The sequence below is a fragment of the Budorcas taxicolor genome, chromosome 23, assembly GCF_023091745.1.
Source record: "Budorcas taxicolor isolate Tak-1 chromosome 23, Takin1.1, whole genome shotgun sequence".
In the NCBI taxonomy this organism is placed as follows: Eukaryota; Metazoa; Chordata; class Mammalia; order Artiodactyla; family Bovidae; genus Budorcas; species Budorcas taxicolor.
The window spans coordinates 50,413,554-50,433,506 of NC_068932.1; the positions used below are offsets into that span (position 1 = coordinate 50,413,554).

At 57.3% G+C, this 19,953-nt stretch overlaps 1 protein-coding gene across 1 annotated transcript in view; it reads left to right on the top strand.

Annotated features, from left to right (window-relative positions):
• INPP5A (inositol polyphosphate-5-phosphatase A) overlaps positions 1-19,953 on the top strand; it is a 151,422-nt gene that overhangs the window by 44,326 nt on the left and 87,143 nt on the right. The window contains exon 2 of the mRNA XM_052660644.1: positions 10,514-10,555. Coding sequence (XP_052516604.1) covers positions 10,514-10,555 — 42 coding nt within the window. The remainder of the gene's footprint in view (positions 1-10,513; positions 10,556-19,953) is intronic.

Below are 19,953 nucleotides of genomic sequence, written 5' to 3' on the forward strand. Positions count from 1 at the left end.
GCTTACCAAATCCTGGTTGATTATGATTTTATCATAAATGTTGCTTCTATTGAAGAACTTTTCAGTAATATTTTTAACCTTCATTTATTTTGTCCCCTTATTTTATATCCCCTATATATATAATTTTCTTTCTCCCTGAAAAACTTTTGAAGCCATTACTTTCCATGTTCACATACACTGGTTATGAATCTCCTCAGTTTTGTTTGTCCAAGTTTAAGCCTGTCTCCCCATTCCTTTGGAAGATAATTTTGCTGGATACGTAATCCTGGGTTGGCGTTTTGGTTTTTTCCGCCCACACGGAACATTTCGATTCACTGTCTCCTTGCTCGCGTGGTTTTTGCCAGGTTCGCTGGGGTTCTTGTCCTTGTTCCTCCATAGATTGGGTGTGCTTGTTTCCTTCCTTATCTCAAGGTTTCTCCTCGCCTTTTGCTTTTGGCAGCCGTGCCTAGACGTCCAAGGTGAGGTCTAGACGGTTCAGTGTTTTCCCTGCGCCGTGTCCGCTAGGCCCGGGGGGTCTGCGATCTGGGCACAGTTCTGCTCCTGGCCATCGCCGCTCTGCCCTTTCCCTGCTGCCTCCTCCCTTCCTCCCGATGCTGCCGCTTCATGTGCGTGTTGCCTTCTGAAGTTGCCCTACGACTCTTGGACGTTCTCTAGTTGTTTTCATTTTTATAATCTCTGCATCTCAGTCTTAGAAGCTTCTATTGCCGTATCTTCAGCTCACTATTTCCTTGGCTGTGTCTAATCTGTTCACAAGCCCCTGAAGGCAGGCTTCATTTTTGTTAGTGTTTCCTTTCAGTTCTCGGAGTTTCCATCACGCTGCTTCTGTTACCCATCTGTTCCTGAAAATTGTCCGCTTTTTCTGCCACAGTTATTTTAAATTCCCTTCTGATAATTCCAAAATCTGTGTCATAATTGAGTCTGATTCTGATGCATTTTTTAAAATGTCTTTAGGGCATTCCCTGTAGGTCTGGTGATTAGGGGGCTTCCCTGATGGCTCAGCAGTAAAGAATCTGCCTGTGAACCAGGAGTCCCTGGTTCGATCTCTGGGTCAGGAAGATCCCCTGGAGGAGGGCATGACAACCCACTCCAGTATCCTTGCCTGGAGAACCCCATGGAGAGAGGAGCCTCGAGGGCTACAGTCCATGGGGTCGCATAGAGTCGGACACGACTGAGCGACTGAACACGCACGCGTGCTGGTGACTAGGACTTCGAGCTTCCAACTGCCGGTGGCCCAGGCTCTACCCCCGGTCAGGGAGCCAAGATCCAAAAGCTGTGTGGTGCAGCCGATCGATAAATGTCAGTCAATCAATCAGTCGCGTTTAGGCTGATTTTCTCTTGCCTTGTAATTTTTGTTGAAATCTGCACGTGAGTTGGGTCATAGGGACTGAGGCCTACGGTGTGGGCCAGGGGTGAGGTGTGTTTCCTGTCAGCCATGGCTGTGATAGCAGAGGTTTGCCCCCCGCCCCCCAGTGTCCTGGTTTTGGGGGCCCCTATATCTGCCCCGTGTACTGGTTTGGGGGCCCCTGTGTCTCGGGTTTGCCCCCCGTGTCCTGGTTTTTGGGCCCCTTTGTCTCCCCATGCCCTGGTTTGGGGGCCCCTGTGTCTCGGGTTTGCCCCCCACCCCCTGTGTCCTGGTTTTGCGGCCCCTATGTCTCCCCCGTGTCCTGGTTTGAGGACCCCTGGGTCTCGCCTCTCCCGTCTGGAGTCCACGACTGTTGCCCTGGAGCCTCCTCATGTAGGGTAAGGAGGAGGTGAGGTGACCTGCAGTCTGTGGTGACGTCTCTCTGCCAGGGGGTCTCTGCCACTGGGCTGAGACCCTGCCGTGTCTCATCTCCCCCGCTCCCACCCCTGGAGCAAGGTGGGAAGGCTCACGGGGGACGCGCCCATCCACAGGTGCTGGGGCTCCAGCCAAGTCCTTCCTCTGCCACGTTTCTAGCTAACTTCTCGGTCACTGCAGAGATAATCATTCCCTTTTCTTCATTTTGTTGGTCAGTTGCATTGGAGGCTTCCTCAGGTTGAACCGTCCATTCCTTCATGGTTTATTGCGCTTGGTTCTGATTGTGAATTCTCTATCTGCTGCTGCGTTCTGTAACGTGCGCGTTGGCGCTGCTCTGTGAGACTGACTTGAAGTTCCCCCTCTTTTGTACGCTGTCTTTCTCTCCTATGTCAGTCAATACTGCATGTTTTTTTCATGGTAGACCTCAAAGTTTTTCTTCCTTTTCTGTTACTGTCTAGTAATGGCTAATTACATGTGACTTACATTGATTTAATCAAAATTAAGTAAAATTCAGTTATTTAGTCACAGTAGGCCATTTCAAGTGGAAATTCAGCTGGTGCAAATAGAGAATGTTCTTATCATCACATACAGCGATTGGACAACGCTGGTCTTGAGTCAGAGAAGTTTCCGATGTTGACGGAAACGCTCTGAAATTTGCTTCATCCAGGCCAGTGGTCACTGGCCACAGGTGGCTTTGAGCAGCTTTGTGTTTGTGGGGTGTGTGTGTGTGTGCTTTTGTACGTGGTGTCCGTGTGGTATGTTTGTGGTGTGGGGTGTGTTTGTGGTGGAGTATCCATGTAGTGCGAGTGTTTGTGGTATGGTGTGTGTGTGTGTTTGCGGTGTAGTGTGTGGTGTGTGGTGTGTGTGTGTGGTGTTGTACGTGTTGTGTTGTGTGGTATCTGTGTGTGTTTCTGGTGTGGTGTCGGTGTGGCGTCTTTGTGGTATGGTGTGTGTGCGCGTGTGGTATGTGTATGTGTGTGGTGTGTGTGTATGGTGTGTGTGTATGTGTGGTGTGTGTATGTGTGTGTATGTGTGTATGTGTGGTGTGTGTGTGTGTGTGGTGTGTGTGGTGTGTATGTGTGATGTGTGTGTGGTGTGTGTATGTGTGTGGTGTGTGTGTGTGCACGTGTGATGTGTGTATGTGTGTGGTGTGTGTGTGTATGTGTGGTGTGTGTGTGGTGTGTGTATGTGTGTGGTGTGTGTGTGTGGTGTGTGTATGTGTGTGGTTTGTGTGTGTGCGCGTGTGATGTGTGTATGTGTGTGGTGTGTGTGTGTATGTGTGGTGTGTGTGTGTGGTGTGTGTGTGGTGTGTGTGTGTGTGGTGTGTGTGTATGTGTGGTGTGTGTATGTGTGTGTGTGTGGTGTATGTGTGGTGTGTGTGTGTGTGGTGTGTGTGTGTGGTGTGTGTGGTGTGTGGTGTGTGTGTATGTGTGGTGTGTGTGTGGTGTGTGTATGTGTGTGGTGTGTGTATGTGTGTGCGCGTGTGGTGTATGTGTGTGGTGTGTGTGTGTATGTGTGGTGTGTGTGTGGTGTGTGTGTATGTGTGGTGTGTGTATGTGTGTGGTGTGTGTGTATGTGTGGTGTATGTGTGGTGTGTATATGTGTGTGGTGTGTGTGTGTGGTGTTTGTATGTGTGGTGGGTGTGTGGTGTGTGTATGTGTGGTGTGTATATGTGTGTGGTGTGTGTGTGTGGTGTGTGTGTGTGTGGTATGTGTATGTGTGGTGTGTGTGTGGTATGTGTATGTGTGGTGTGTGTGTGGTATGTGTATGTGTGGTGTGTGTGTGTGTGGTGTGTGTTTGTGATGTGGTATGTGCAGTGTGTGTATATGTGTGTGGTGTGTGTGTGTGTGGTGTGTGCAGTGTGTATATGTTTGTGGTGTGGTGTGTGACCTGTTGGTTTTCTGACTTACTTTTGTGCGGTAATGAGCAGATTAGCCCAATACCTTTCATATAAGCTGCAAATACTTTTCCCTCTTTGTCATTTGCCTTTTTTTGTTTTTGTTTATAGGGAATAGCAGTTGTTTCAAATGTTGCCAAAGTATTCTGAGAGCTTTCACTGTTTTTCTCTTCCCCAAGCTTTTGAAATTAAGAGTTAAAGATATGAAAGAAATGTAATTATAAACATATTAAAAAGAAGACAACAAAAGAAGAAGAAATTTCTTCAGATACAGCTACTCCGAATTTTGGTGCTCTTTTCTCAGTCTTTTCTCAGCCCTGCTGGAGCGTTTAACGCGGCAACTGGCCAGAGCGCCCCTCGTGCACCTTCCAGGCAGCCCCTCGCTCCTCGTGAGCCACGTGGGCCGCCCAGCTTCTGTGCGGGCCCGGGGGGAGGAGGTGGCGGGGGCTTCTCAGCAGGTGGGGGTGCGGGGCTGGCCTGGCCCTCGCTGTGCGGCTTGTGCAAGGCCGTGGGTCACTGCGTGCCCCTGCCATCTCCGTTAAGGTAGAGACTGCTTCTGTGCTAACGTGTGCTCATCAGATGCTGTGTGTCTTTTTTGGTGACATACACCTTATCCTTTTAGTCTTTTGTGAGTGGTGTTACGTCCCGTTTGCGGTGTTATGTGAGCAGCACCACGTTTATCAGTTCAGTCACTCAGTCGTGTCCGACTCTGCGACCCCATGGACTGCATCACACCCGGCTTTCCTGTCCATCACCAACTCCTGGAGCTTACTGAAACTCATGTCCATCTTGTCGGTAATGCCATCCGACCATCTCATCCTCTGTCGTCCCCTCCTCCTCCTGCCTTTAGTCTTTCTCAGCACGTTTATACTCGGGACTTACTTACCGTTTCAGGATTTCTTCCTGCTGCCGCCTCCTTCCTTTCCACAGACGGCCCACGTGACTTTCTTTATCGGTGAACTCTGTGGTCTTCTTAACTGGAACTCTTATAAATAATTCCATCGTGAACTTCTTTGTGTGCAGAGCATTTTTGTTGTTTAGGATTACTTTTTTCTAGGATCGACTTCCAGAAATAGAATTTCACATTTGGGAAGAATGAGTATCTAACACTCCCAGCGTGCTTTGACAGTCTCTGCTCTGCAGACAGGGTGCTTGAGAGCTCAGGGTGGCGTGTGCTTCCTGTGAGCGCACAGAGCCGGCCTGGCCCACGCTTTGGGCTGAAATGAGAGTATTTCTTTAAGAACTAGTATGTGTGTTTATCTTTTATTCCTACTTTAGTGGTTTTAAAAATAACTCTGCATTAGCCAAATACGGACTGCAACCATGAGGAGGCCCCCAGGCCTGGCCAAGAGCGGCTCCTGGGGCAGAAGCGAAGGACAGACGGATGGAGGAGCTGGGGAGGGGCAGGGGGGCGCAGGCATGTGTGAGGGAGAGCATGCATGTGTCAGCGTGTGTGAATGTCTGTGGGTGTGAGCATGTGTGTCTGCATGTGCACGTTCGTGAGCTTGTGAGTGTGTATCTTTGTGTGTATGTCTGCCCGCGTGCAAGTGTGTGAGCATGTGTATGTCCCTATGTGTGAGCATGTGTATGTCCCTATGTGTGTCTGCGTGTGTGCATGTGCACACGTGTGACCATGTGAGTGTGTCTCTGTGTGTGCATGTGTGTGAGAGTAGGTGTGTATGTGAACATGTGTGTGCCCGCATGTGCACGTGTGTATGAGTGTAAGCATGTGTGTATCTGTGTCTGCATGTGTGCGTCCCCACATGTGCACATGTGAGTTTGTGAGCCGTGTGTCCTCATGTGAACGTGTGTGAGCATGTGTGTATCTGTGTCTGCATGTGCATGTGTGTTTGTGTGAGTGTGTCTGCATGTGTGTATGTGTGTGAGCATGTGTGTGTGTGTCTGAGTGTGTGAGCATGTGTGTCTGAGTGTCTGCATGAGTATGTGTGTGAGAGTATGTGTGTATATGTGTGAGTGGCTGTGTGTGTCTGCGTGTGTGTGAGCATGTGTGTCTGAGTGTGTCTGCATGAGTGTGTATGTGTGTGAGCATGTGTGTGTGTGTCTGAGTGTGTCTGCATGAGTGTGTGTGAGAGCATGTGTGTGTATGTGTGAGTGGCTGTGTGTGAGTGTGTCTGCGTGAGTGTGAGTGTGTGAGCATGTGTGAGTCTGAGAGTGGGGAGGGCAGAGGAGCCTGAGGTCTGGTGGCCTGGGGTCATGGTGCTGCCCCTCAGCATCCGGGGTCCAAGCTGGGGGCTCCGGAGTTGGGCGAGGCCATGAGGAGCGCTTGTGAAGGGAGAGGGATGTCCCCGTGTGGAGGTCAGGGGTGAGCAGACAACCTGCAGGGACCCGGAGGGGCTGAGGAGCCAGCAGTCAGCTGGGCGGGTGAGATGCTGGCCAGGAAGTTCCCGGCTCAGGTCAGTGAGTGGGTCAGCACGGCCCTGATGTGCAGGTGGGCTGGGTTCTCCAGCCGCTCTCATCCCCTGTTGTCTGTTTAGAGCTGCCCTTTGATTATCCCACAGCCTCTGGAGGCCTCTCTAAACATAAACACGGGATATCTTTGTTTAAAGCACTTTTATTAGGACTGTTGGGTTAATGGTTTCGGGGAACCCACAGCCGCCTGGGCTGAGAGTCATACTGGTGATCTAAGCGAGCTGGTGACCCAGAGTCCAAGTAGAGGAGCCTCAGGTCCTGCTGCCCCTTCCCGATGTGGCCGTCCTGCAGGGCATCCCTGCGCTGCTCTTAGGCTGTTGACCCGGCAGGACCGCTCCCAGGCCATGGGCCCAACCATGCACAGAGGGCTCTGATCCGTTTCACAGGCTGCAGCAGGGCGCCCAGATGACCTACAAGCTGCTTGGGGCTAAGGGCCCCCAGAGCAGGTGGGCTTCTGTGTGAGTCATTGTGGAGCACGCTCTGGTCAGTGTGGCCAGGACATCCTGGGCGGTGGTAGAGCGGGCCTGCACTTACAGGAGGCCGCGCGCCCACTTACAGGAGGCCGCGCGCCCACTTACAGGAGGCCGCGCGCCCACTTACAGGAGGCTGTGTACCACTACAGGAGGCCGTGCGCCTACTTTACAGGAGGCTGTGCGCCACTTACAGGAGGCTGCGCACCACTTATAGGAGGCTGTGCGGGTCTGTGACTGGGGAGGGCGGGCCATGAACCGCGCTCTTCCTCCCCCACAGGGCCAAGTCCAGGTGGTAGTTATGTCCAGGTGTGTGCGTGCACTCATGTGTCTGCATGTGTGTGTGTACGCACATGTGGGTGTGCACTTGTGAGCATGCATCCACACGCATGTGTACTCATGTGTGCATATGTGTGTGGGGTGTGTGTGTGTGCATGTGTGGGAGTGTACGTGCTCTCAGTGTGCATGTGTGTGCATGCACTCGTGTGTCTGCATGTGTGGGTGTGTGCACATGTGTGCACGTGTGGGTGTGCACTTGTGGGCATGCATGTGCACGTGTGTGCGTGTACTCACGTGTGTATATGTGGGTGTGTGGGTGTGCGGGTGTGTGCACATGTGGGACTGTGTGTGCTCTCAGTGTTCATGTGTGGTATGTGCACACGTGTGTGTGCATGGCCCTGGAGTACCTGGCCAGGTTCTGAATGCCCGGTAGGGATGGTAGGAGCGGAGGCCTGAGAACCGGTGGCGGCGCTGGGGACCGAGCCCAGGCCGTGCGGAGAGATCTGTTGTCACGGCCCCGGGGCCTGTGCGTGCGGTTTCCATTACAGGGGACCCTGCAGGCCTCTGTCCCCGCGGTGATTCCCGTCGGTGCCGTCCAGAGTCACGCAAGGCAGCCTGCTTCCGCCACATGCCCGTGTTCTCCCGGGGACCTACCCGCAGGTGCCTCGCCTGCGGCCGGTGTCCAGCCTGTCTTGGGAGAGGGAGGCCCTCCGGCCCCAGAGCTTCACTCAGCCCTTCCTTGTGCAGGACCCTTGGTTCAAGCATGGGGCATCACGCCCCCAGTGTGCGTGAGCCCGCTTGCTGTCTGGGGCCTGACTCCCCCTGCTCTGTGCCCGCCCCAGGCCCTTCCTCCGGCTCCAGGCTCAAGCTCCCTGTGCAGCGGCTCTGGGACGACTCCTGGACGCCTCCTGCAGGGAGTGAGTCCCGGGCACCAAGGTGAGAAGCTCAGGTTTAGGAAGGTTGGGTGGTCCTCGCCCTTGGACACTTCGCGGGCTCACCTGAGCAGTCACGCCGTTTGGGTCCTGGGCCGGGGACAGGATTGAGGGTCCCGGTCACGCCTGTCCTGTGGGTTGTTTGGGAATGTGGTGAGGGGTCTTAAACAGCAGCAGTTCAGCTGGTTTTCAGTTCAGTTAAGTTCAGTCGCTCAGTCATGTCCGACTCTTTGCAACCCCAAGAATTGCAGCACGCCAGGCCTCCCTGTCCATCACCAACTCCTGGACTTCACTCAGACTCACGTCCATCGAGTCCGTGATGCCATCCAGCCATCTCATCCTCGGTTGTCCCCTTCTCCTCCTGCCCCCAATCCCTCCCAGCATCAGAGTCTTTTCCAATGAGTCAACTCTTCGCATGAGGTGGCCAAAGTACTGGAGTTTCAGCTTTAGCATCATTCCTTCCAAAGAAATCCCAGGGCTGATCTCCTTCAGAATGGACTGGTTGGATCTCCTGGCAGTCCAAGGGACTCTCAAGAGTCTTCTCCAACACCACAGTTCAGAAGCATCAATTCTGCTGAGGGCTGCTTCCTACAGGGTTTTGGCGAGGACGTCGTGGACACGTGTGTGTTGGGCAGGGCTGTGGGGTCGAGTGCAAGGCTAGGGGCGTCACGTCCAGCCATGCCCCTGGACAACAGGACTGTGGACCGAATCTCTCCTTCCTCTGTCTCCAGGCCGAGCTCACAGTGCTGGTGTGGAAAGGTTGCTGAAATGCTGGTGGGGCCCTCTGCACCCCCATACCAGCCCCTTTGTCCTCAGTCAGGGCTGGGGGTGGAATTGGGGGCCTTGCCCTGAAAGTTCTTTTCCTTTGATTGCCTCGGGGCCCGAGGCCGACTGACTGTGGTCCCTGCCCCTGTGCCGGCCCTGGCGTGGGGTATGCTGGGTCTGTGGCTCAGGTAGGGGTCCGCGGGGTCTGTGGGAGAGGGGCTCACACTTCAGTCCTGTCCCTGCTCTCAAAGCGGAGCTGCCCTCTGCATGGTCAGCACAGACTAGCTCCGCTCTTGGACGCTGGGGCCAGCAGCGGCCCGCCCCATCTGTGGGCCTGCCAGTTCTGGGTGCTGTGTGAGCTGGAGTCCGGCGTCTCGCACTGAGCATGGTGTTTCTGAGGCCTGCCCACGTGGGGCTGTGTCCATGGCTGCTGTGCTGTGCTGCGTGCCACGTATTTTAACGCTCTGCCTGTGGCCTACCGATGGCCCGTGTGGCCCGTGTGGCCGTGTCCGTGGCTCCCGTGCAGTGTGGCCACATGCCTTATCTCTCTGTCCCTGAGCTGATGGGTCTCAGGTGGTTCCTGCCTTTCGTGGCTCTGTCCCTGCGGATGAGCATTTCCGGGTCTCGCGGGCACATCGCCCGGCCACATGGCAAGTCCACGCTGTTTCCCATGGCGCCTGCACCCCCAGCGTGTCTGAGGGTCCGCTTCTGCAGACCCCCACGCTCGCTGCTGTCTGCTGTCAGCCTCCTGAGGACGTAGGGTGGACTCTGGCTCGGGCGTGCGTCTCCCTGAAGCCCAGTGTCGGCTCTCAGCCTCGGCCGGGGCTTCTCCGGGCTGCCGCCTCCTGCTGTCATCTCTTCGCTCGCCCGTGAGGGTGGTGAGGGGCAAGGCGTGCCCTCCTTGCTGTTCAGAGGTGGGGCCGGGGGCCTGGCTCCCGAGCCTGGCCTTGGGGACTGGAAGACCCCACACCCGGCTGGACTCCGGCCGCCGTCTCTGTCTGGCAGGCGCCTGGGACGCTGTCCACCCCCTGCTCTGTGGCCTGTGAGACTCTGGGTCCGCAGCAGTTGTTTCTCTTTGTTCGCTGATGTGTCCGCAGTCCAGTCTTCCTGCTTTTCGGGACACGTGGAAACCTCCGCTGGTGGCAGCCCCCGCCTGTGGCGCTGCTGCTGCTGTGTTGGGACCGGCTGTGGTCAGCCTGGCCCCTGGCTTCACTCGCAGCCTCGGTGCCCAGAGCCCTGCTTGGATCTAGGGCGTGAGTCTCGATGGGTGCTGGGTTGTCTGTTTGTTCGGAGTTGTGGCGGATAGCAGGCGGCATCAGACTGGGCGTCCTCCCCGTTTCTGCGTGTGGCCCAGTGGCGTTGGACGTTGGTGCGGTTGCCACTGGTCTCAGGGCTTCTCACCTCCCACTTCTGAAGCTCTGCACCGCCTTTTGAGGGTCCCCGTGTGTCTCCCATCCCCGTCTCAGCGCCTTGACCATGCTGGGTTGGCTGGGGCTGCGTGCCCTGCTCGGCTGGCTGGTCTCGGGGTCCAGGAGCCTGGTGGGACATGTGGGAAGAGGCACACCCCCATTTTCTCGGGACCCTGTGCCAGCTCTTCCCTGGGGCCTGCAGGCCCAAAGGCGACACTTGGGGCCACACAGCTCTTTGCCCGTTCTCAGGCCAGTCCTGGGACCCCACGCTGCTGGGTCCTGCCTGACGCCCTGGCCTGGCTCCAGGAAGCCCTTCCAGGGACCCCCCACTGCTGAGGACGAGCAGGACTGGGGTCAGCTGTGGGTCCAGCTCCAGTGCCTGCCCCTCATCCCCGCTGAGTGGCGGACCGGGCCCTGGTGTGGAAGGGGCCCCCACCTCGTTGTGCCCCGGCCCTGCAGTGAGCACGCAGACAGGCCATCGCGTTAGCCTCTGCTCGTGGCTGCCGGCCTGTGTCACGGGCCTGACCGTCCTCTTTCTTCTCTTTAATTTACAGCCAGAAAACCTCCAGAGGAACTGGCTCCGGGAGTTTTATCAGGTAAGAGCTGGGCGGCAGCCGGCCCACGTGAGGGAGCAGCTCAGGCTGCTGCAGGCTCGGTTCCCCTGCGGCCTCGGTGTCCTGGGGTGGGGGGAGTTCCCACCCGGGGGGCGCGTGGCGGGCGGGGGTAGTTCCCACCGAGGGGTCCCCCTGGGAGGGAGGTTCCACAGAGGGGAAGGGGCTGTGGCCTCTGTGTCCTGGGGGGGTGGGGGGCATGGGAGGGGGAGAATTCCCACGGGGAGGGCCCCTGGGAGGGGGGTTTGGGGGAGGGGGAGGGGCTATGGCCTCGCTGTCCTGGGGGGTTCGGGGGGGCGCAGTGGGGGAGTGTTCCCACTGGGGATCCCCCTGGGAGGGGGGTTCCACGGATGGGGAGGGGAGGGGCTGCGGCCTCCGTGTCCTGGGGGGGCGGGGGGCATGGTGGGGGAGAGTTCCCACAGGGGGGCCCCCTGAGAGGGGGGTTCAGGGGAGGGGGTGGGGCTGTGGCCTCGCTGTCCTGGGGGGGTGTGGGGTGGGGTGGCATGGGGGGATTGGGGTGGGGGTCCCCCTGGGAGGGGTGTCCCACGGCAGGGGAGGGGAGGGGAGGGGAGGGGTGCCTCCCACTTCCTGGTTCCTCCTCAGAGGCCCCTGCCTGCTTAGATGCCCCCGGCTGGGGCTCTGCTCTTCACCAGCAGGGACCTTCAGGAGGCCCTGCAGCGCAGGGTGGGGTGGCGGAGCCCGTGTGGGGCCCCGGGGTCTGGGTAGGATGCCTGCTGACGCCAGGCTGGACCCTGGCCGGAGGCTCCAGGCGAGGCCTGTCGGGCGAGCCACTCCTTCCCGGCTCCCCAGGGGGCCCCACGTCTGTGCTCAGCTCTCTCCAGGATGTCGGGGTCCGCTCTGCAGGGTCGACAGAGAGCTCTGCTCCTGGAGCCCATGTTCCCCGGGTGGGTGACGCACGTGGGACCCCCTGTGGGGCATGTGAGAGGCCACTGGGAACTGGTGGGTGAGCAGCGTCCTGCTCGGCCAGGGCTGCTGGGGGACTGTGGGCCCTGGAGGCTGGCGGGGCCGCAGACCAGGGAGCCGGGCGGGGACAGCGTGGCCGACGGCGCAGGGCACTTCTGTGGCGGGTCTGCGGGGAGGGCACGGGTGCTTTGCCAGCAGGAGGAGGTGTGGGAGTCGGGCAGCCCTAGGCCGCTGAGCTGCAGCGGGTCCGCTCGGGGGCCCCTGTGTCCAGGCTGTCCCCCGACTCCTGCCATCCACGCTGGTGCTAGGGGTAGTTGCTTGTCCAGTCTGCTGGTGTGGGTGGTCCACACCCCAAGATGCTCCAGCCACAGTGAAGGCCAGGGCGGGCAGCAAGTCCTTTCCAGAACCGAGAGGCCCGGTGTCCAGCAGGAAGGGCCTGGGCCATTGGAGGGGGAGGTGGTCTCGGCCAAGGGGGATGGGTTCCCACCCAAGGCCCAGGAGGGTGGGGGGCGGCGCAAGGTGCCAGGGGAGCATCTAGTGGGGTGTGGGCCTTGTTCTTGTCGTGGGGTATTCCCAGCCCGTCCTTCCGCACTTCTCACCTGCCCAGGTGGGCAGTGGCCTCAGGGTCCCCGGCCGAAGCCTGCCCCAGCTGAGCTGTGGGGTCAGCTCTCGGCAGGCAGCTGGCCCAGTGGGCCGGGCGAAGCCCCTTTCCTGGAGAGGGTCACCTTGGAGGCGTGCTCAGGCCCCAGCGGCTGCCCGGCCTGACTGTGGAGTGAGAGGCCCTGGAGTGAGGAGCCCCGTCTCCGCCGTCGGCTCTCCTCTCTCCATCACTTTTGTTTGCTCTGCACAGCTGGCCCTGGCAGGTGTGAGACGTGGTGGGAGCACGTCAGCGTGGTGGCGGGTGGCGGGCCTGGGTCCAGGCTCAGAGGGGTCCTGGCGGTGACGGCCCCCCAGGATCAGGCGGGAGGCGCCCCTTCCCAGCCTCTCGGTCGCACATGCAGCCTGGCAGCTGTACCCCGAAGCGGAGCCTAGGGGGTGGGCAAGCGTTTCCCTCCAAGTCAGTGTCCGGGCGCCTGCCTCCTCCTCCCCGGAACACACGCCTCAGCCTGGGGACCAGGAGTGTGTATGCGCAGGGTGTGCTCAGCTCTCTGGCTGAATGAGTGAGGAACTGCGCAGAGATGAGGGTAAATAAATGCCCCCCCCGCCGAATTCTGCCTCGAGTTTGACGTCAGAGCCTCCCGCCCGATGTCTGTGCGTCCCAGGGAGAAGGTGCCGCCCTGGGCTGGTCGCAGCACCGCGGGTGTGTTGACGGCATGTGGGGCGCTGGCTCACACACAGACACGAAAACGTGCAAGTGGTAATGACTCTTTATTGAGATAATAGATATTTGTCATTTACCGACGAGAGAGCCAGTAAGGTGTTAGAACTGGTTCAAAGAAGAGTCCAAAGGGGGAACAGCGGCCTCTCACTTCAGCGACGCCAAGGGGAGCTCACGTCCACGGGTGCAGGGCCGGCCAGGCGCGAGCTGTGCTCCTCTGGACACTGGCGTCCTGCGGTCCTGAGCCCTTGCGTTGCTGCGGGAGTTCAGAGTTCACGGGACTGTACAACAGCTTGGGGGTCACTAAGGTTGAGAGAGCCCAGACAGGGACAGGGCGCCCCTAATCTGTTATGCCCATTTGAAAGCCTTTCGCAATTTTCCCTGACAATAATTTAAAAAATAACGTGATGAGTATTATCTGCTTCCAGGTAACACGGAGAAGGTGAAAAGTGAAAGTCGCTCATTCGTGTCTGACTCTTTGCGACTCTTTGTGACCCCATGGACTGTAGCCTGCCAGGCTGCTCTGTCCATGGGCTTCTCCAGGCAAGAACACTGGAGTGGGTAGCCACTCCCTTCTCCACGGCATCTTCCCAACCTAGGGATCGAACCTGGGTACACACAGAAACAGGTACAAACTTTCCCGTCCTGTCTTAAACAAATTAGAACCAGAAAATGCATAAGAGACACTGGTTTTCAGACCTCAAGCAGTGGGCAGGGACAGTACAGTGTGGCTCAGGGGACTGGAGGCCAGGCTGTACTGGCCACAGGTAGAGCCCGAGAGGACGCCCAGGCTAGTGTCCAGTGAGCTGGGATGCTCGATCCTATGTTTACAACCAATAAAAAAAGAGCAGGCAGGCAAAGATGCAGGGACGCCAGACCCTGCTGTCCACGGGCGGTCAGGGGTCCCCAGCTGTGCGGCCTCGGGGCCTGCGTGTGATTCTATTGATTCTGTCCACGGGACGGTCAGGGGTCCCCAACTGTGCGGCCTCGGGGCCTGCGTGTGATTCTATTGATTCTGTCCACCGGCCGGTTGCGGGTCCCCAGCTGTGCGGCCTCGGGGCCTGTATGTGATTCTATTCTGTCCGTGGGACGGTCAGGGGTCCCCAGCTGTGCGGCCTTGGGGCCTGTGTGTGAGTCTATTGATTCTGTCCATTGTTTTCTGTTTCCTTTTTCTTGATTACTTTCCATTTAACTTGCTCTTCTATATCTAAGTTCTGAAAGTAGAAGATGAGAATGATCAATTTCAGAAATTCGACATTGGGGAATGGTCACTGAAAATCCTGCAGACAATAAAAAGATAGTAAGGGAATGATCATGAACAACTTTTTGCCAATAAATCTGGACACTTGCGTGAAAGGAAGATGTTTTTGGAAAAGCAAAGGGAGCTGAGTCAAGAAGAAATGAACGGGCGCTTTGTTACAGTTTTGCTCGACACTGACAAGTTCTGTCAGACGTGACGTTTCTGTCGAGCTTTTCAAGAAGGTTGGAACACGTGATGCTGTGACGTGAGCAGTGCCCTGAGAGCAGAGGCGGCAGAGGCGTCTCGGTGGAAACACAGGCCTGCCTCCTGCGGGGATGAGCGCCCAGGTTCAAGGAACTTCAGCAAAGCAAACGTCTAGAACTGTTTATGCGTGTAACAATGCAGGCCGTACACACACACCCCCACACGCATGCACACACGTGCACACACATGTGCACATGCGCGCACACATGCACACACGCGTGCACAGGCACGCACACCCGCACATGCACACACGTGCATGCACACACACACGCCCATAGAAACAGCGGCACATCAAAAAGTTATGCGTGAGCACCAAGGGGTGCAAGCCCGGCGCAATGCTCAAAAATTAAAGATAAGATCACCCAAGTCAACCGACCGTGAAGAAAAAACACACGATCGTCTCAGCAGATGCAGGAAAAGCGTTTGCTGAAATTCTATAACCATTTCTGATGAAAGCTTCTGGCAAGCTGCGTGGAAGGAGCTTCTGTAGAGCACTCGTGCCCCGAGCCTGATGGCGCAGCTCCCGGGAGATGAGATGCTTTCCTGCCGGGACCCTGGAGTGGGGCGGTGCACAGGGCCTGCCTGCGTCCTGCCTGGCGGTGAAGGTCCTGGTCCTCGTCGCAGGGCCAGAGAGGGAGTAGAGTCCTACAGGGTGGAGGGAGGGAGCTGACCTGTGTCTGGGCAGAAGGCGTGATGTGCTGTTCCGGAGGCCTTGAGGAGCACGCAGAAATGTGGCTGTGAACTGATGTAGATGAGTGGAGTGAGTGTGCCACACACACGGCACCTTGAAGGCATCTTTACATCAAACGTGAATGTGCACAGCAGCACCGGAATGAAGCAGTGGCTATACACCTGATGAGACGTGCTAATGTCTGTGCTCAAGCTGGTTTTAGAAAAGGCACATGAACCAGAGATCAAATTGCCAGCGTCCACTGGATCATTGAAAAAGCAAGAGAGTTCCAGAAAAACATCTACTTCTGCTTTATTGACTATGCTAAAGCCTTTGACTGTGTGGATCACAATAAACTGTGGAAAATTCTTCAAGAGATGGAAATACCGGACCACCTGACCTGCCTCCTGAGAAATCTGTATGCAGGTCAGGAAGCAACAGTTAGAAACGGACATGGAACAACAGACTGGTTCCAAATAGGAAAAGGAGTACGTAAAGGATGTATATTGTCACCCTGCTTATTTAACTTCTGTGCAGAGTACATCATGAGAAACGCTGGGCTGGACGAAGCACAGGCTGGAATCAAGATTGCCGGGAGGAAATATCAGTAACCTCAGAAATGCAGATGGTAACACCCTTATGGCAGAGAGCGAAGAGGAACTAAAGAGCCTCTTAATGAAAGTGAAAGAGGAGAGTGAAAAAGTTGGCTTAAAGCTCAACATTCAGAAAACGAAGATCCTGGCATCCGGTCCCATCACTTCATGGCAAATAGATGGGGAAACAGTGGGAACAGTGAGAGACTTTCTTTTCTGGGCTCCAAAATCACTGCAGATGGTGACTGCAGCCATGAGATTAAAAGACACTTGCTCCTTAGCAGAAAAGCTGTGACCAACCTAGACAGCATATTAAAAAGCAGAGACATTACTTTGCCGACAAAGGTCTATCTAGTCAAGGCTATGGTTTTTCCAGTGGTCATGTATGGTTGTGAGAGTTGGACTGTGAAGAAAGCTGAGTGCCGAAGAATTGGTGCTTTTAAACTGTGGTGTTGGAGAAAACTCTTGAGAGTCCCTTGGACTGCAAGGAGATCCAACCAGTCCATCCTAAAGGAGATCAGTCCTAGGTGTTCATTGACAGGCCTGATGCTAAAGCTGAAACTCCAGTCCTTTGGCCACCTGATGCGAAGAGCTGAGTCATTGGAAAAGACCCTGATGCTGGGAAGGATTGAAGGCAGGAGGAGAAGGGGACGACAGAGGATGAGATGGTTGGATGGCATCACCGACTCAATGGACATGAGTTTGAGTAAACTCTGGGAGTTGGTGATGGACAGGGAGGCCTGGCGTGCTGCGGCCCATGGAGTCGAAAGAGTCGGACGACTGAGCGACTGAACTGAACTAAATGTCTATGCAGCGACGAGAGCAATCAGGAAAGGCCCGAGGAAGCAGGGAGGTGTCCCTCTCGAGGGAGACGAGTGGCGGGGTCCCTGCTGCTCTCTTCGTCAGCCTCTGAGAAGCCGGGCTCGTGCTCTGGTCTGCTGGTGTGGTGTGTGGGGCCAGGAGGGAGGTGCTCCTGCAGGGTGGGGGCTGGGCCGGGAGGCAGGGGTGCAGGCAGTGCCCCGTTCCCTCCGCCTGGGCCCCCTGCGCCCGCCGCCCACCGCTCTGGGCCCGGCCTGAGTCTGCAGCTGCCCCAGTGCCCAGCCTCCTTCGTGCCAGGGTGCCAGGTCCTCCCTGCATACCCACCGAGCCCGCAACGGGCTGCTGACGCCGCTGGTCTGTGCTGTGCCCGCGGATGGCAGCCCGCCCTCACGGTGCGTGAAGAGGGCACACTTCCCTGGGGGCCCACGGGGGCCCAATGACAACCGTCACTGGCCTTGAGGAGCTGCTTGCTTGCCGGGTCAGCGTGGTCCCATCTAGCAGTGCAGCCGGGCGGGGATCAGGTGTGCCGTCTGCCCCACACGCCCCGAGTTGCCCCTGTAAGTGCCTGGCGCACACGAGCATCACATCCGGGTCCTTGGACCCTGACCCCCATTCCAGCCAGAGCCGCAGCTCCCTGTCTGCCTCTGATACGGAGAGAGGTGGGTGCTCCCTGGGAGCCCCCTGACGCAGTGGCACTGGTATGTCCAGGCTTCCCTCTGATAGAGAGGTGGGCCCCCCGAGGGGGGTCTTGGGGGGGGTTCACTCATGCCCATGGGCCCCCCGAGGGGGGTCCTGGGGGGGCTCGCTTACGCCCATGGGCCCCCCGAGGTGGGTCCTGGGGGGCTCGCTCACGCCCATGGGCCCCCCCACCGAGGGGGATCCTGGGGGGGTTCACTCATGCCCATGGACCCCCCCACCGAGGTGGATCCTGGGGGGCTCGCTCACGCCCACGAGGCTGCTGTGGTCAGAGGCTGTGGGGGGTGCTCTAGGCAGCCTTTCAGCCCGTGGTCAGCGTGTGTGTCCCCTCGCACTGGAAACCACCCTGAGGAAGCGGGTGGCTTCGGGGAGGAGGTTCCAGGGCTGAGATTGGGAAACTGTGGCCGCCAGCTGGCCCTGGGGTCCGTGGGGAGAGCCAGGCGGCAGCCCAGGACCTGCTTCCATCCTGCTCGCCCCTCGGCGGGGAAGGTGCTTCTTAAATGAAAATCGAGTCATTCTAAGAGGCCTCTGATGTCCCAAGCACCAGGCTGTGTTAAGTGCGGACCAGGCTCCGTGTTTCTGCCCCTCTGGAAGGAGCAGTCTTTCGTCCGTCTGTCCAGATCTGGGGCAGAGCCACAGTTCGCTTGCTGGACGCTGCTTCAGCTTTGCGGTCGGCGGTCAGGTACGCCTGTGGGTGCCCAGGATCAATGTCCATACTAGAAACCCTCCAGCCTCAAGGACTCGGAGTGGCCCTCCTGCCCACACGGGGCCCGGGAGCCACCCTCGCTGCTCGGATGGCCAGGCCCCCTGCCTGCTGGCGAGCTCGTGGAGCCTCGTGCTGCCCTGGGTGCCAGCCGGCAGCGGCTGTGGGGCCTGGGCTCTGGGAGCGCGTCCGGTCAGGGCTGCCAGGAGCTGAGTCTGGGCCTTCTCGGGGGCAGGCCCGCACCTCCCCTGCACCGTCCTGGAGCAGCCCTGGGCCAGAGGGCGGGCGGCTGGGCATCCAGAGGACCCCCGCCTCCCAGGCTGAGGGTCACAGACATCTCCGCAGGGTGTTCTCAGGCGTAGCTGGTAAATAGCAATCTTGCCTCCGGAGAAATTCCTTTGTCCCTTTTCGGCTCCTTATCTCGGCTCTCCGGCCTGCACTGGGTTGTTTGTAGGATGTAATTCCTTTTTAGGTAACTCAGATACTTCTCTTTGGAGCAGGCCTAACAAGGCCTGGCTGCTGCTATTTTTAGCTGGGCCGGGCAGCTCTGCGTGTCCTGGAGACCAGGGCCGCCCTCTCCTCGCCACCTGCACAGCGTCAGGACAGGGCCTGGCTTTGTTTGGCTGCGTGGCGTGTTTTTGTTTTTATTTTTAATTCCCTCAGCTCTTCCTTGCCAAAATCTCTAATTCACTCTTTTCCAAAATATTTTTGAGCCTTCCTATGAAAGAACCCACGTATTTCTATCAGTTGCCTGCGCATCCCCCCTAGAGTTCGCAGAAGCTCCTTTTTTTGGTAAAGAATGTTGGCCCAGCGCATATGCAGATGTGGTCAGCCACCCTGTGCCAGGTGGGCAGGATGGGAGCCCAGTTAGAGCCACGCAGCGGAAGCCCCGGCCCTGACCCCCGGGGCCAGGAGTCCCCTGCCCGTCCAGCTCCTGCTTCCCTGAGCTCCTTCCCACCAGTCGTGGCCTGAGCTCGCTGCCCACATCTTGGAGGGACTTTCCTGTCCATCCTCAAGACAGCCATGCCATCCTCCCCGAAGGGCTCTCCGTCTAGGCTCCTTCCTGGAGGCAGGGGGAGGCCTGCAGCTCTGACCTTAGCGGCCCAGCCTGGCACTTTCACTCCTAGTCCTGGGGTCCCCCAGGTGACAGCTGGTCCTGCTCCGGCGGCATTTGTGATGGCGTTGATCTGACCCACCATCCAGTGCTTGCTCTGCGTCTGTCCTGAGCGCAGTGAGCGCACAAGGCAGGCACGTGCGGGAGGGGCGCTCAGAGAGCCGGGGCAGCAGCGCTTGCTGCAGTTCAGTCGCTCAGGCGTGTCCGACTCTTTGCGACCCCATGGACTGCAGCACGCCAGGCCTCCCTATCCTCCACCATCTCCCGGAGTTTACTCAAACTCATGTCCGTCGAGTCGGTGATGCCATCCAACTATCTCATCCTCAGTCACCCTCTTCTCCTCCTGCCTTCAATCTTTCCCAGCATCAGGGTCTTTTCCAGTGAGTCGGTTCTTCTCATCAGGTGGCCAGATTGTTGGAGTTTCAGCTTCAGCATCAGCCCTTCCAATGAATATTCAGGACTCATTTCTTTTAGGATGGACTGGTTTGATCTCTTGGCTGTCCAAGGGAGTCTCAGGAGTCTTCTCCAATACTACAACTCAAAAGCATCAATTCTGCAGCACTCAGCCTTCTTTATGGTCCAGCTCTCACATCCATACATGACCACTGGGAAAAACATAGCTTTGACCAGATGGTTTGTTGGCAAAACGATTCCTCTGCTTTTTATTGCAGTGTCTGGGTTCCTCATGGCTTTTCCTCCAAGGAGCAAGTGCCTTCTAATGTCACGGCTGCAGTCAGTGCCCACAGTGACTTGGAGCCATGAAAACAGTCTGCCGCTGCCCCACTTTCCACCTTCTATTTGCCATGAAGTGATGGGACCAGGTGCCACGATCTTAGATTTTTGAGTGCTGAGTTTCAAGCCAGCTTTTTAAAACCTCCTCCTTCACCTTCATCAAGACATTCTTTAGTTCCTCTTCACTTTCTGCTGTTAAAGTGGCATCATCTGCATATCTGAAGTTGCTGCTATTTCTCCTGGCAATCTTGATTCCAGCTTGTGCTTCGTCCAGCCCGGCGTTTCTCATGATGTACTCACTCTGCGCAAG